The 14,980-nt window shown below is 37.3% G+C and overlaps 1 protein-coding gene across 1 annotated transcript in view; it reads left to right on the forward strand.

The window, feature by feature from the left end:
- The window catches only part of PDK3 (pyruvate dehydrogenase kinase 3), a 301,385-nt gene that overhangs the window by 215,658 nt on the left and 70,747 nt on the right, over window positions 1-14,980 (forward strand). Inside the window, exon 7 of the mRNA XM_053706421.1 lies at window positions 5,949-6,025. Within this exon, the coding sequence (XP_053562396.1) occupies window positions 5,949-6,025 (77 nt within the window). The remainder of the gene's footprint in view (window positions 1-5,948; window positions 6,026-14,980) is intronic.

A 14,980-nucleotide genomic window follows, 5' to 3' on the forward strand; every position in this document is an offset into this window, starting at 1 on the left:
ACCCATAGACTTCAATGGAGGGAATTTCTAACACCCATACTCACTCACTAACCCGATCACGTTTATTCAAGTGCTCTACACCTGACATGAATTAGGAATATTTCACATTCCAATGTTCTTCACATAGCAGAATATGTTCTATTTATTTTATATATATATATACACTCCAAAGAAATAACTTGCACCCGATTTCTTCAATAAGGATGTTACCACTTTATTCACGTATTGTGGTACACTTCACACCTAAAAACATCCAGCGTATCGGTCCTCCACCTGGGACCTTTATCAAGGATACAACACAATCTTAAACACCTACCTTAAATAGTATTCCACATAGGGATCTATACACACTTCTCATCTGAAAATCACCAAACAGGAACAACAGGCACCAACTTCCTGTGATAACATCATCACAAAATTAACAAAAAAACTACTTAACTAAAGTTTAGATAAAAGTACTGAAAGCAAATTCCTACTTCAAAAGTAACATCAGGAGGGCTAAATCGCATCATTGTGCTACATATTCTACGCATAGATCATCCAAAAATAAAACAATAAAAAACGATCCGTCGTCATGACAACTGATTTGAGTAAGATGACCAAGAGATATGATCTAAGATAAAACTTAAGCACATAGTTAATGCAATCAGAGAAAACAAAAACAAACAGCAACTAAATTATCTTTCATCCAAAAAACATGAGAGCCAGACTTGCTTATTGAGACCCCAGGGTGCCATAGTTTGCAACTTATAAATCCACTCAATCTCTCTTATTAATAGTAATTTATTCACATCCCCACTTCTGGGGGGGTCTGTTGACTTGATCTATAGGCATACAGCGAAGGTCAGCGACCGTATGTTTCTCTTGCAAAAAATGCAATGCCACCGGCTGGTCACTCTTTCCTTTCTTCAGGACTTGTCTTATTCTTGACCGGTGATTGGCCATTCTGTCCTTCAGGGGGCACTCCATTTTGCCTACATAGGTAAGGCCACATGGGCATTTAATAATGTAGACCACCATCTGTGAAGAACAGGTTAATATATGCTTCAAATAGATCCTTTTGCCCCTCCTAGGGTGATTGAACGAATTGCCCACAATAAGGCTGTTGCAGTTTATAAATCCGGTGTATCAGATGGAGGCGCAGGTTTACTCGTATCCCTCTTGTCCTCTCCTATTTCTGGGTACAAAGGGATTCGTGCTGAGGTATCAAACAGTTGCACCAAATAAAGGTGTAATATACTCACAGTATATATTGCAGACTACTGGCTCCTTGCCAGTGCTCAAAAGAAACGATTTCACAGATATTGTCATAAAAAAGGTTTCTTTATTTTAGCCCAACGCGTTTCGACGGTCCCAGCCGTCTTTATCAAGAGCAATAAAATTGTGAAATCATAAAAAGTGCTTTACAAACCAAAGCATACCTTTCCGCTATACAGGCGGTCTTTTAATACATGGTTGATGTCGCTACCTGGTTCCCCATTGGGGGAGAGCAGGTTTACACTTGTTACAAAATAAAACAAAATAACTTTCCTAAAACAACATAAAAACATTTTAATTAAACTTTAGATATATAATAAGATACCTTGGTTTTCTATCTTCATTCTTTTTTTCGGAGAAATCGTATTTTCGCCGGTTTAAGTTCCCTTTCAGGTAGTGTGTTGCTTTAAGTTCTCTCTCAGGTCCCATCAAGTTACAGAGACCACGAGGTTAAACGGATCCAATGAAACCAGAGTTCTATTGTCTTATGGCTGCAAGCGCCATTGCAATAGTGGATAAAAGAAAACAGAGATGTTAAAAATGAAAAGAGCAAAAGTTTACCAAAAGTTTACCATGCCCAGAAAACAAATATATGTACAATACATTATCAGATTTTTTAAAAGTTGAGCAAATACATTATCAGATTTTTCCTGAATTAAAGTCGACAAATTGCCAAGTAAATAGCTTTTGTTGTGTTCAGTCATTATTATAATTAAGCGCCATATATTGTAATTTGGTAAAACACCCGGTAAGTAACTTGTGTTGTGTTAAATACAACATAGCAAATAGAAATGATTGAACTGTTATTATTATCGGCTTTAACTTCCATATACATAAACTAACAGGAATTGTTTTACTGAATCATTGTTGCAAAAAAGAGCAACTTTTTCATACCGGAGAGAATACAAATCACGTGACTAGATTTAACCAATCCATGGTTGTTATTATAGGCTCAAGCTGCCATTTATATAGGTGCAAAATTCAAATATTACAGTGACCACATAATCAAGGTTTTAAACCCAATGCTATTATCATTATGTATTGCTTAAAAAATTATTGTTCTAGAATAATTAAAGGTTATTTTGGTCGTCTGAAACTGCCGTATAAGTATACAAAGCTATTATCTTTGTGAATTAATACACATGAATGTTGTCTTCTCAAAGGAAGTTACATTTTCATGATTTTTTGGTATATCCCATTAAACTTGGATTTTTATTCTATAATAGTTTTTCCACAAAAGCATCATTAGTGAAATTATGATTGTTATTCCTAGCAAGTATTTTAGATATTTTATTTTCAGATATAGCCATTAATAGTTATTACACAAAGGCTGCAATCTTTGTATCTTTGTTTAAACCCCATTGGGCATATGTTTTTAATGTGTGTATCCATTTTAATTCTCTTTGATCCAGTTGTTTCGCTAGGTTCCCTCCCCTCCAGTGTAGTTCAACTTTTTCTATTCCTATCCAGAAAAGGGATTCTTTTGTGAAAAGTTTACAGTTGTTGCAATGTAGTGGCACTCCATGATCGTCATGTTTTTTTTCTATTTTATTCTGATGTTCCATAATTCTAGTCTTGAGAAATCTGGACGTTTGTCCTAAGTACTGGATCTTGCAACCACATTGCAACAAATATATAACATTTTTACTTTTACATGTAATAAATTCCTTTATTTCAAACCTTTTCCCTGTAACTGTAGACTCAAATGTTTTATGTGTTCTCCTGGTGTAGTTGCATCCCTTACATTTCCCACAAGTAAAGAAACCAGTCATATTGCTTATTTTAAGTGGTTTTGTAGGAGCTATACCTTTTACCAGTGATGTTGCTAATTTTTGTTTCAAATGTTGTCCCTTTCTATATATAACTGTGGGTTTTGTAGGAACCAAAGGTCCTAAATATTCCTCATCTTTTATAATGTGCCAGTGTTTTTCTATTATTTTTTTAATTGTGTGATGTTCTATGTTGTATGTGGTAACAAATTTAGGAAAATTATGCTTAGAGGTATGTTCTTTTTTATTATCTTCCAATAGGGTTGATCTCTCTTTATTTCTGACCTCATTTCTTTCCTGTTCTAAAGTTTTGTGGTTACATCCCTTCTGTATGAACCTTTCTTTCAATATCCCAGATTGTTGATCATAGTCATCTACAGTACTGCAATTTCTGCGGATTCTCAAAAATTGACTTTAATTTCACTAATGATGCTTTTGTAGAAAAACTATTATAGAATAAAAATCCAGGTTTAATGGGATATACCAAAAAATCATGAAAATTTAACTTCCTTTGAGAAGACAACATTCATGTGTATTAATTCACAAAGATAATAGCTTTGTATACTTAAACGGCAGTTGCAGCCGACCAAAATAACCTTTAATTATTCTATAACAATAATTTTGTAAGCAATACATAATGATAATAGCATTGGGTTTAAACCTTGATTATGTGGTCATTTTAATATTTGAATTTTGCACCTATATACACGGCAGCTTGAGCCTATAATAACAACCATGGATTGGTTAAATCTAGTCACGTGATTTGTATTCTCTCCGGTATGAAAAAGTTGCTCTTTTTTGCAACAATGATTCAGTAAAACAATTCCTGTTAGTTTATGTATACGGAAGTTAAAGCCGATAATAATAACAGTTCAATCATTTCTATTTGCTATGTTGTATTTAACACAACACAAGTTACTTACCGGGTGTTTTACCAAATTACATTATATGGCGCTTAATTATAATAATGACTGAACACAACAAAAGCTATTTACTTGGCAATTTGTCGACTTTAATTCAGGAAAAATCTGATAATGTATTTGCTCGACTTTTAAAAAATCTGATAGTGCATTGTACATATATTTGTTTTCTGGGCATGGTAAACTTTTGCTCTTTTCATTTTTCCAAGTATGTAACATCTCTGTTTTCTTTTATCCACTATTGCAATGGCGCTTGCAGCCATAAGACAATAGAACTCTGGTTTCATTGGATACGTTTAACCTCGTGGTCTCCGTAACTTGATCGGACCTGAGAGAGAACTTAAAGCAACACACTACCTGAAAGGGAACTTAAACCGACGAAAATACGATTTCTCCGAAAAAAAAGAATGAAGATAGAAAACCAAGGCATCTTATTATATATCTAAAGTTTAATTAAAATGTTTTTATGTTGTTTTAGGAAAGTTATTTTGTTTTATTTTGTAACGAGTGTAAACCTGCTCTCCACCAATGAGGAACCAGTTAGCAACATTAACCATGTATTAAAAGACCGCCTGTATAGCGGAAAGGTATGCTTTGGTTTGTAAAGCACTTTTTATGATTACACAATTTTATTGCTCTTGAGAAAGACAGCTGGGACCGTTGAAACGCGTTGGGCTAAAATAAAGAAACCTTTTTTATGACAATATCTGTGAAATCGTTTCTTTTGAGCATTGGGAAGGAGCCGGTAGTCTGCAATATATACTGTGAGTATATTACACCTTTATTTGGTGCAACTGTTTGATACCTCAGCACGAATCCCTTTGTACCCAGAAATAGGAGAGGACAAGAGGGATACGAGTAAACCTGCGCCTCCATCTGATACACCTAATCGACTTGCACAGATTCCTGGAGAGACTGTGGGATGGCTGCAGTTTGAAATCCTAAAAGGGAAAGTATCAAATCCATATTGTATACTTTGTTGTAAGCCTATATACAGTTTATACATCCATCTGATCTATGGCAGCCTGGGTTAATGTCCCAACGCCTGACGTCATAACTTCGAATAGGGTCAGTTCGAACCAGAAGGTCCTTCAGACTTTTTCCTCTCCTATATCCAATCAGAGGGCGGGTTTTGAAGATAGATAGTGTCCCAATACATGTATATTGATTGTTTCATCTGCTGAGTGACTAAATTAAACCTAGGGTAAAGACACATGAAGGTGGTTCAGAGCTTGCAGCTCTCTTGGTCATCTTAATCCTTATTCTGGCACTATCAATAAGGATTAAGCCTCTATCAAGGAATTTATCTGTCCCTCATCAGAGACAATTCTATTGATCCTTAAAAATTGGCTAATAGGTAAGCTATCCAATATTGATTTGGGGTGAAAACTGGAAGCCAAAAGCAGTGAATTTCTATCTGTATCCTTCACATAAAGGTCAATCTTATGAGAAACCAATTACAAAATAAATGCTTATGAACTATTTGTAAACAGTTTAAAACTCCAACAGGTAAAATAGGTCACTCAAAACACATTAAAGGAGGGGGGAATCATATTGTTCCATTAGTGTTTGTAAGTAGTTTGTAATATTGTGTTGTATTTAAAAGCATGGCAGCAAGGGTGGGTTTCCATACCAAATTCAGGCATTCCATTTGAATTCTAGATATGTTTCCCAATAGAAATAAACATTTGTGCTAAACACCAGCTCTGCAGTTCTGTCTTTATCCTTTCAGATATCGCACATCTAGAAATCTGTTTTTATGCTCTTGTGTTGCAAGCACAACAGACCAACAACTGAATGTTCATTTAGACAAATACATTATTAAAAGATAAGACTTTGCTATTTTAAATGTGTATTGACAGCATGACATAGCTTGGCTTTGTTTGTGTTTTAGATTCATTTTAAACTTGGACATCAACTTTACCTTAATAGCTAATAAACAATGGCTTATAAAATTGGTTTTATACAAATATTTAATTTGTTTTTTTGCTTTTTTATTTAGCCAAAGCCCCAGGCAGACCCCTTCAAGTTGTGTATGTGCCATCTCATCTATTCCACATGCTGTTTGAACTGTTTAAGGTTGGTAGTAAAATTATGACATTTTTATTGTCTATCGGCTAGATTTAGAGTTTTGTCGGTAACGACCCGCGTAGCTAACGCTGTTTTTTTTTCCCCCGCACCTTTTAAATACCGCTGGTATTTAGAGTTCACAGAAGGGCTGCGTTAGGCTCCAAAAAGGGAGCGTATATCATATTTACCGCCACTGCAACTCTCAATACCAGCGGTGCTTACGGACGCGGCCAGCTTCAAAAACGTGCTCGTGCACAATTTCCCCATAGGAAACAATGGGGCCGTTTGAGCTGAAAAAAAAAATAACACCTGCAAAAAAGCAGCTTTCAGCTCCTAACGCAGCCCCATTGTTTCCTATGGGGAAACACTTCCTATGTCTGCACCTAACACCCTAACATGTACCCCGAGTCTAAACACCCCTAACCTTACACTTATTAACCCCTAATCTGCTGCCCCCGCTATCGCTGACCCCTGCATATTTTTTTAACCCCTAATCTGCCGCTCCGTACACCGCCGCCACCTACGTTATCCCTATGTACCCCTAATCTGCTGCCCCTAATACCGCCGACCCCTATATTATATTTATTAACCCCTAATCTGCCGCCCCCAACGTCGCCGCCACCTACCTACACTTACAGGGAGTGCAGAATTATTAGGCAAATGAGTATTTTGACCACATCATCCTCTTTATGCATGTTGTCTTACTCCAAGCTGTATAGGCTCGAAAGCCTACTACCAATTAAGCATATTAGGTGATGTGCATCTCTGTAATGAGAAGGGGTGTGGTCTAATGACATCAACACCCTATATCAGGTGTGCATAATTATTAGACAACTTCCTTTCCTTTGGCAAAATGGGTCAAAAGAAGGACTTGACAGGCTCAGAAAAGTCAAAAATAGTGATATATCTTGCAGAGGGATGCAGCACTATTAAAATTGCAAAGCTTCTGAAGCGTGATCATCGAACAATCAAGCGTTTCATTCAAAATAGTCAACAGGGTCGCGAGAAGCGTGTGGAAAAACCAAGGCGCAAAATAACTGCCCATGAACTGAGAAAAGTCAAGCGTGCAGCTGCCAAGATGCCACTTGCCACCAGTTTGGCCATATTTCAGAGCTGCAACATCACTGGAGTGCCCAAAAGCACAAGGTGTGCAATACTCAGAGACATGGCCAAGGTAAGAAAGGCTGAAAGACGACCACCACTGAACAAGACACACAAGCTGAAACGTCAAGACTGGGCCAAGAAATATCTCAAGACTGATTTTTCTAAGGTTTTATGGACTGATGAAATGAGAGTGAGTCTTGATGGGCCAGATGGATGGGCCCGTGGCTGGATTGGTAAAGGGCAGAGAGCTCCAGTCCGACTCAGACGCCAGCAAGGTGGAGGTGGAGTACTGGTTTGGGCTGGTATCATCAAAGATGAGCTTGTGGGGCCTTTTCGGGTTGAGGATGGAGTTAAGCTCAACTCCCAGTCCTACTGCCAGTTTCTGGAAGACACCTTCTTCAAGCAGTGGTACAGGAAGAAGTCTGCATCCTTCAAGAAAAACATGATTTTCATGCAGGACAATGCTCCATCACACACGTCCAAGTACTCCACAGCGTGGCTGGCAAGAAAGGGTATAAAAGAAGAAAATCTAATGACATGGCCTCCTTGTTCACCTGATCTGAACCCCATTGAGAACCTGTGGTCCATCATCAAATGTGAGATTTACAAGGAGGGAAAACAGTACACCTCTCTGAACAGTGTCTGGGAGACTGTGGTTGCTGCTGCACGCAATGTTGATGGTGAACAGATCAAAACACTGACAGAATCCATGGATGGCAGGCTTTTGAGTGTCCTTGCAAAGAAAGGTGGCTATTTTGGTCACTGATTTGTTTTTGTTTTGTTTTTGAATGTCAGAAATGTATATTTGTGAATGTTGAGATGTTATATTGGTTTCACTGGTAAAAATAAATAATTGAAATGGGTATATATTTGTTTTTTGTTAAGTTGCCTAATAATTATGCACAGTGATAGTCACCTGCACACACAGATATCCCCCTAAAATAGCTATAACTAAAAACAAACTAAAAACTACTTCCAAAACTATTCAGCTTTGATATTAATGAGTTTTTTGGGTTCATTGAGAACATGGTTGTTGTTCAATAATAAAATGAATCCTCAAAAATACAACTTGCCTAATAATTCTGCACTCCCTGTATTAACCCCTAATCTGCCGACCGGACCTCACCGCTACTATAATAAAGTTATTAACCCCTAATCTGCCTCACTCCCACCTCAATAACCCTATAATAAATAGTATTAACCCCTATTCTGCCCTCCCTTACATCGCCGACACCTAACTTCAAGTATTAACCCCTAATCTGCCAACCGGACCTCACCGCTACTCTAATAAATTTATTAACCCCTAAAGCTAAGTCTAACCCTAACACTAACACCCCCCTAAGTTAAATACAATTTTTATCTAACTAAATAAATTAACTCTTATTAAATAAATTATTCCTATTTAAAGCTAAATACTTACCTGTAAAATAAACCCTAATATAGCTACAATATAAATAATAATTATATTGTAGCTATTTTAGGATTAATATTTATTTTACAGGCAACTTTGTATTTATTTTAACCAGGTACAATAGCTATTAAATAGTTAAGAACTATTTAATAGCTACCTAGTTAAAATAATTACAAAAGTACCTGTAAAATAAATCCTAACCTAAGTTACAATTAAACCTAACACTACACTATAAATTAATTAAATAAAATACCTACAATTATCTACAATTAAACCTAACACTACACTATCAATAAATAAATTAAATACAAATACCTACAAATAAATACACTAACTAAAGTACAAAAAATATAAAATAATTTACAAACATTAGAAAAAGTTTACAACAATTTTAAGCTAATTACACCTACTCTAAGCCCCCTAATAAAATAACAAAGCCCCCCAAAATAAAAAAAATCCCTACCCTATTCTAAAATAAAAATAGAAAAGCTCTTTTACCTTACCAGCCCTTAAAAGGGCCTTTTGCGGGGCATGCCCCAAAGAATTCTGCTCTTTTGCCTGAAAAAAAAACATACAATACCCCTCCAACATTACAACCCTCCACCCACATACCCCTAATCTAACCCAAACCCCCCTTAAATAAACCTAACACTAAGCCCCTGAAGATCTTCCTACCTTATCTTCACCACGCCGGGTATCACCGATCGGTCCAGAAGAGCCTCCGAAGTCTTCATCCAAGCCCAAGCGGGGGCTGAAGAGATCCATCATCGGGCTGAAGAGGTCCATCATCGGGCTGAAGAGGTCCATCATCGGGCTGAAGTCTTGATCCAAGCGGCGGCTGAAGAGGTCCATCATCGGGCAGAAGTCTTCAACCTATCCGGGCAGAAGAGGACATCCGGACCGGTAGACATCTTCATCCAAGCCGCATCTTCTATCTTCATCCATCCGGAGCGGAGCCATCTTCTTCCAGCCGACGCGGATCCATCCTCTTCTACCGACGCCTACTCGCCGATTGACGGTTCCTTTAAATGACGTCATCCAAGATGGCGTCCCTCGAATTAAGTTAGGAAAATTCTGATTGGCTGCCAATCAGATTGAGCTCGCATTCTATTGGCTGTTCCGATCAGCCAATAGAATGCAAGCTCAATCTGATTGGCTGATTGGATCAGCCAATCGGATTGAACTTGAATCTGATTGGCTGATTCCATCAGCCAATCAGAATTTTCCTACCTTAATTCCGATTGGCTGATAGAATCCTATCAGCCAATCGGAATTCGAGGGACGCCATCATTCGGCGAGTAGGCGTCGGTAGAAGAGGATGGATCCGCGTCAGCTGGAAGAAGATGGCTCCGCTCCGCTCCGTATGGATGAAGATAGAAGATGCGGCTTGGATGAAGATGTCTACCGGTCCGGATGTCCTCTTCTGCCCGGATAAGATGAAGACTTCTGCCCGATGATGGACCTCTTCAGCCGCCGCTTGGATCAGCCCGATGATTGACCTCTTCAGCCCGATGATGGATCTCTTCAGCCCCCGCTTGGGCTTGGATGAAGACTTCGGAGGCTCTTCTGGACTGATCGGTGATACCTGGCGTGGTGAAGATAAGGTAGGAAGATCTTCAGGGGCTTAGTGTTAGGTTTATTTAAGGGGGGTTTGGGTTAGATTAGGGGTATGTGGGTGGTGGGTTGTAATGTTGGGGGGGGTATTGTATGTTTTTTTTTCAGGCAAAAGATCAGAATTCTTTGGGGCATGCCCCGCAAAAGGCCCTTTTAAGGGCTGGTAAGGTAAAAGAGCTTTTCTATTTTTATTTTAGAAAAGGGTAGGGAATTTTTTTTATTTTGGGGGGCTTTGTTATTTTATTCGGGGGCTTAGAGTAGGTGTAATTAGCTTAAAATTGTTGTAATATTTTTCTAATGTTTGTAAATTATTTTTTTATTTTTTGTAACTTAGTTCTTTTTTATTTTTTGTACTATAGTTAGTTTATTTAATTGTATTTATTTGTAGGTATTTTATGTAATTAATTTATTGATAGCGTAGTGTTAGGTTTAATTGTAGATAATTGTAGGTATTTTATTTAATTAATTTATTGATAGTGTAGTGTTAGGTTTAATTGTAACTTAGGTTAGGATTTATTTTACAGGTAATTTTGTAATTATTTTAACTAGGTAGCTATTAAATAGTTATTAACTATTTAATAGCTATTGTACCTAGTTAAAATAAATACAAAGTTACCTGTAAAATAAATATTAATCCTAAAATAGCTACAATATAATTATAATTTATATTGTAGCTATATTAGGGTTTATTTTACAGGTTAGTATTTAGCTTTAAATAGGAATAATTTATTTAATAAGATTTATTTTATTTCGTTAGATTTAAATTATATTTAACTTAGGGGGGGTGTTAGGGTTAGGGTTAGACTTAGCTTTAGGGGTTAATAAATTTGTTAGAGTAGCGGTGAGGTCCGGTCGGCAGATTAAGGGTTAATACTTGAAGTTAGGTGTCGGTGATGTTAGGAAGGGCAGATTAGGGGTTAATACTATTTATTATAGGGTTATTGAGGTGGGAGTGAGGCGGATTAGGGGTTAATAACTTTATTATAGTAGCGGTGAGGTCCGGTCGGCAGATTAGGGGTTAATAATTGTAGGTAGGTAGCGGCGACGTTGGGGGGGCAGATTAGGGGTTAATAAATATAATATAGGGGTCTGCGGTGTTAGGGGCAGCAGATTAGGGGTACATAGGGATAACGTAGGTTGCAGCGGTGTGTGGTCGGCAGATTAGGGGTTAAAAAAATTATTAGAGTGGCGCCGATGTGGGGGGGCCTCGGTTTAGGGGTACATAGGTAGTTTATGGGTGTTAGTGTACTTTAGAGCTCAGTAGTTAAGAGCTTTATGAACTGGCGTTAGCCCAGAAAGCTCTTAACTCCTGGCTTTTTGCTGCGGCTAGAGTTTTGTCGTTAGATTTCTAACGCTCACTTCAGCCAAGACTCTAAATACCGGCGTTAGAAAGATCCCATTGAAAAGATAGGATACGCAAATGGCGTAAGGGGATCTGCGGTATGGAAAAGTCGCGGCTGCAAAGTGAGCGTTAGACCCTTTCCTGACTGACTCTAAATACCAGCGGTAGCCCAAAACCAGCGTTAGGACCCAGTAACGCTGGTTTTGACGGCTAACGCCAAACTCTAAATCTAGGCGTAAGTTTTGAGTATAAAGTTATTTATGATAAAAAAATAATTAACTTTTGTTCTTTTAATATGAATCTATAAACCACTGATAATAAAAATAACATACACATTTCAGTATTGTATGTATGTAAAAGTCAAACACTTATATTCATAATATAAAGGTCAATATAACTGTGAATATGATAACACTGATTACAGCAACATACACAATACGCTTTTCACTAGCCATATGTATTGGTAAATGTAATTTAAAACATCTCTAACAATATGAGTGCTGATTTTTATTCCTCATCTGCAAGAGTGTTTGCTTCTGAGCTTCCAAGCAAATTGCTGTTATCATGTTCAGAAAATTAAGGATGCACAAGTCATGAGATGTTTACACGGATATGTTGTCTCTATATATAGTAAATAGAGCACTCAGCACTTATTGTAGCTTGAATAAAAAGGGTCAGCATGCCAGCAAGCTATTATTATTTTTATTTTTTTTACCATCACCTGGAGTAGTATCGGGGGCAGTCGCATTACTTTAGTGATTACATATCTTACATATTGTATTACAGAGGCATGAGGCCCTTTCTTCATTTTGAATAGATAAGTTCAAGCTATAATCTGTTTTTCACAACTTGTATTTTTGGCCTTTAGGAAGCTGAATGTACTAGATAGACATCAATCTCTGTAAATTACAATACCTGAGAACAAAAGAAGTATTTATTATAGAAGATATTTTTATTGTTCCACTTTGGTGGTTTGCTGTGCTTCCATACTATAAGTCAAAAATAGCAGTTTTTCAATCAAACCTTACAGCGCTATGCTTCTACTGCAGCCTAAGATAGTGAGGGAACACAAACATGGACGTCCACAGAAATTTTTCCAACGTGAGAGAAAATAAAATATATCCCAACAATAATAATTAAGTGACTTAGTAATATAGATCAATGTTTACATGATTTGACATAAAAATCTAAATTCAGGTGGGCGGGACATTTGTCTACACTCCATACATTCTTGAATACAACCAGTTGGGGATCCTCATCATTTTTTAATTCCATTTGTTTTCTACATTTTGTAATCTAGGCAATTTCTTTGATCTCCTATATGTAATTAATATATTTTTGGTTTTTATTGTTAGTTTTGTGTGTGTTTGTGGAAAAAATAAGTTAGTGAAAATAATCTAGTGTTGGGGCTCATATATTGCAAATACATTGACTTTTAACATCAGTCAGGTCTGGGCTGGCCAAGCTCTTAGCCAAGACTGTTCACTGCTCAATTTAATGAGATTAAAAAGCTCAACATGTCCGAAAGTAACATATACTTAAAATGCACATAACATAAGACCCAAAGTCAATATACAATTAAGATGCTCATAACTCCAAACATTGATATTAAAGTTATCAATTCTGCATTGAAATTGGCGACTCAACTGCATATAATTTACCAAATTAAGCTTTTCTACTGCACATTCTCGAGTAAAAACAAAAAATATTGCTAGTTTAGATCTACTCTGGACCTACTGTTTGCTTTATCATACAATAAATGAATCAACCATGAGATTTGTATCCATGCCACATTTCATAATGATTGATACAATAGTTTTGCTGTGGCTTTACCTAAAAAATCTTTATATTGCGTACGATAAAATGTTTCACATCTAAATACAGGTACAAAGCCCTTTATCCTAACTGATTGGGACCAGAATAGCTTAGCATTTCAGAATAGATTGGATTTCAGAATATTTGCATCTATAAACTGGGACAGTTTGGAGAGGAAATGGGACTAAGGGGGCGATTTACTAACCCCTGAATGCTGCAATATGCAGCTGTTTCTGTGCAAACCTTCAGGTTCGCTGGAAACGGGAGTTAAAAAGCAGCGGTCTTAAAGGGACACTGAACCCAATTTTTTTTCTTTTGTGATTTAGATAGAGCATGCAATTTCTCCAACATAGGTGTGTCCGGTCCACGGCGTCATCCTTACTTGTGGGATATTCTCTTCCCCAACAGGAAATGGCAAAGAGCCCAGCAAAGCTGGTCACATGATCCCTCCTAGGCTCCGCCTTCCCCAGTCATTCTCTTTGCCGTTGCACAGGCAACATCTCCACGGAGATGGCTTAGAGTTTTTTGGTGTTTAAATGTAGTTTTTATTCTTCAATCAAGAGTTTGTTATTTTAAAATAGTGCTGGTATGTACTATTTACTCTGAAACAGAAAAGAGATGAAGATTTCTGTTTGTAAGAGGAAAATGATTTTAGCAACCGTTACTAAAATCGATGGCTGTTTCCACACAGGACTGTTGAGAGGAATTAACTTCAGTTGGGGGAAACAGTGAGCAGACTTTTGCTGCTTGAGGTATGACACATTTCTAACAAGACTTGGTAATGCTGGAAGCTGTCATTTTCCCTATGGGATCCGGTAAGCCATTTTTATTAAATAAGAATAAAGGGCTTCACAAGGGCTTTAAAGACTGGTAGACATTTTTCTGGGCTAAAACGATTGATTTATAAGCATTTTTAATAGTTTATAGCTTTGAGGAGTTATTTTATTCTTGGGAATTATGTTAAAGAAACGGCAGGCACTGTATTGGACACCTTTTTCACTGGGGGCCTTCTCTAATCATAGGCAGAGCCTCATTTTCGCGCCACTAATGCGCAGTTGTTTTTGGGAAGCAAGGCATGCAGATGCATGTGTGAGGAGCTCAGATACATAGAAAGAGCTTACTGAAGGCGTCATTTGGTATCGTATTCCCCTCTGGGCTTGGTTGGGTCTCAGCAAAGCAGATACCAGGGACTGTATAGGGGTTAAATATAAAAACGGCTCCGGTTCCGTTATTTTAAGAGTTAAAGCTTTCAAATTTGGTGTGCAATACTTTTAAGGCTTTAAGACACTGTGGTGAAATTTTGGTGAATTTTGAACAATTCCTTCATACTTTTTCACATATTCAGTAATAAAGTGTGTTCAGTTTAAAATTTAAGTGACAGTAACGGTTTTATTTAAAAATGTTTTTTGTACTTTGTTATCAAGTTCATGCCTGTTTAACATGTCTGAACTATCAGATAGACTATGTTCTGTATGTGAGGAAGCCAAGGTTCCTTCTCATTTAAATAGATGTGATGTATGTGACAAACAATTTAGAGAAAATGATGCCCAAGATGATTCCTCAAGTGAGGGGAGTAAGCATGGTACTGCATCATCCCCTCCTTCGTCTACGCCAGTCTTGCCCACACAGGAGGCCCCTAGTACATCTAGTGCGCCAATACTCCTTACTATGCAACAAT

The sequence above is a fragment of the Bombina bombina genome, chromosome 3 (genome assembly GCF_027579735.1).
Source record: "Bombina bombina isolate aBomBom1 chromosome 3, aBomBom1.pri, whole genome shotgun sequence".
Classification (NCBI taxonomy): domain Eukaryota; kingdom Metazoa; phylum Chordata; class Amphibia; order Anura; family Bombinatoridae; genus Bombina; species Bombina bombina.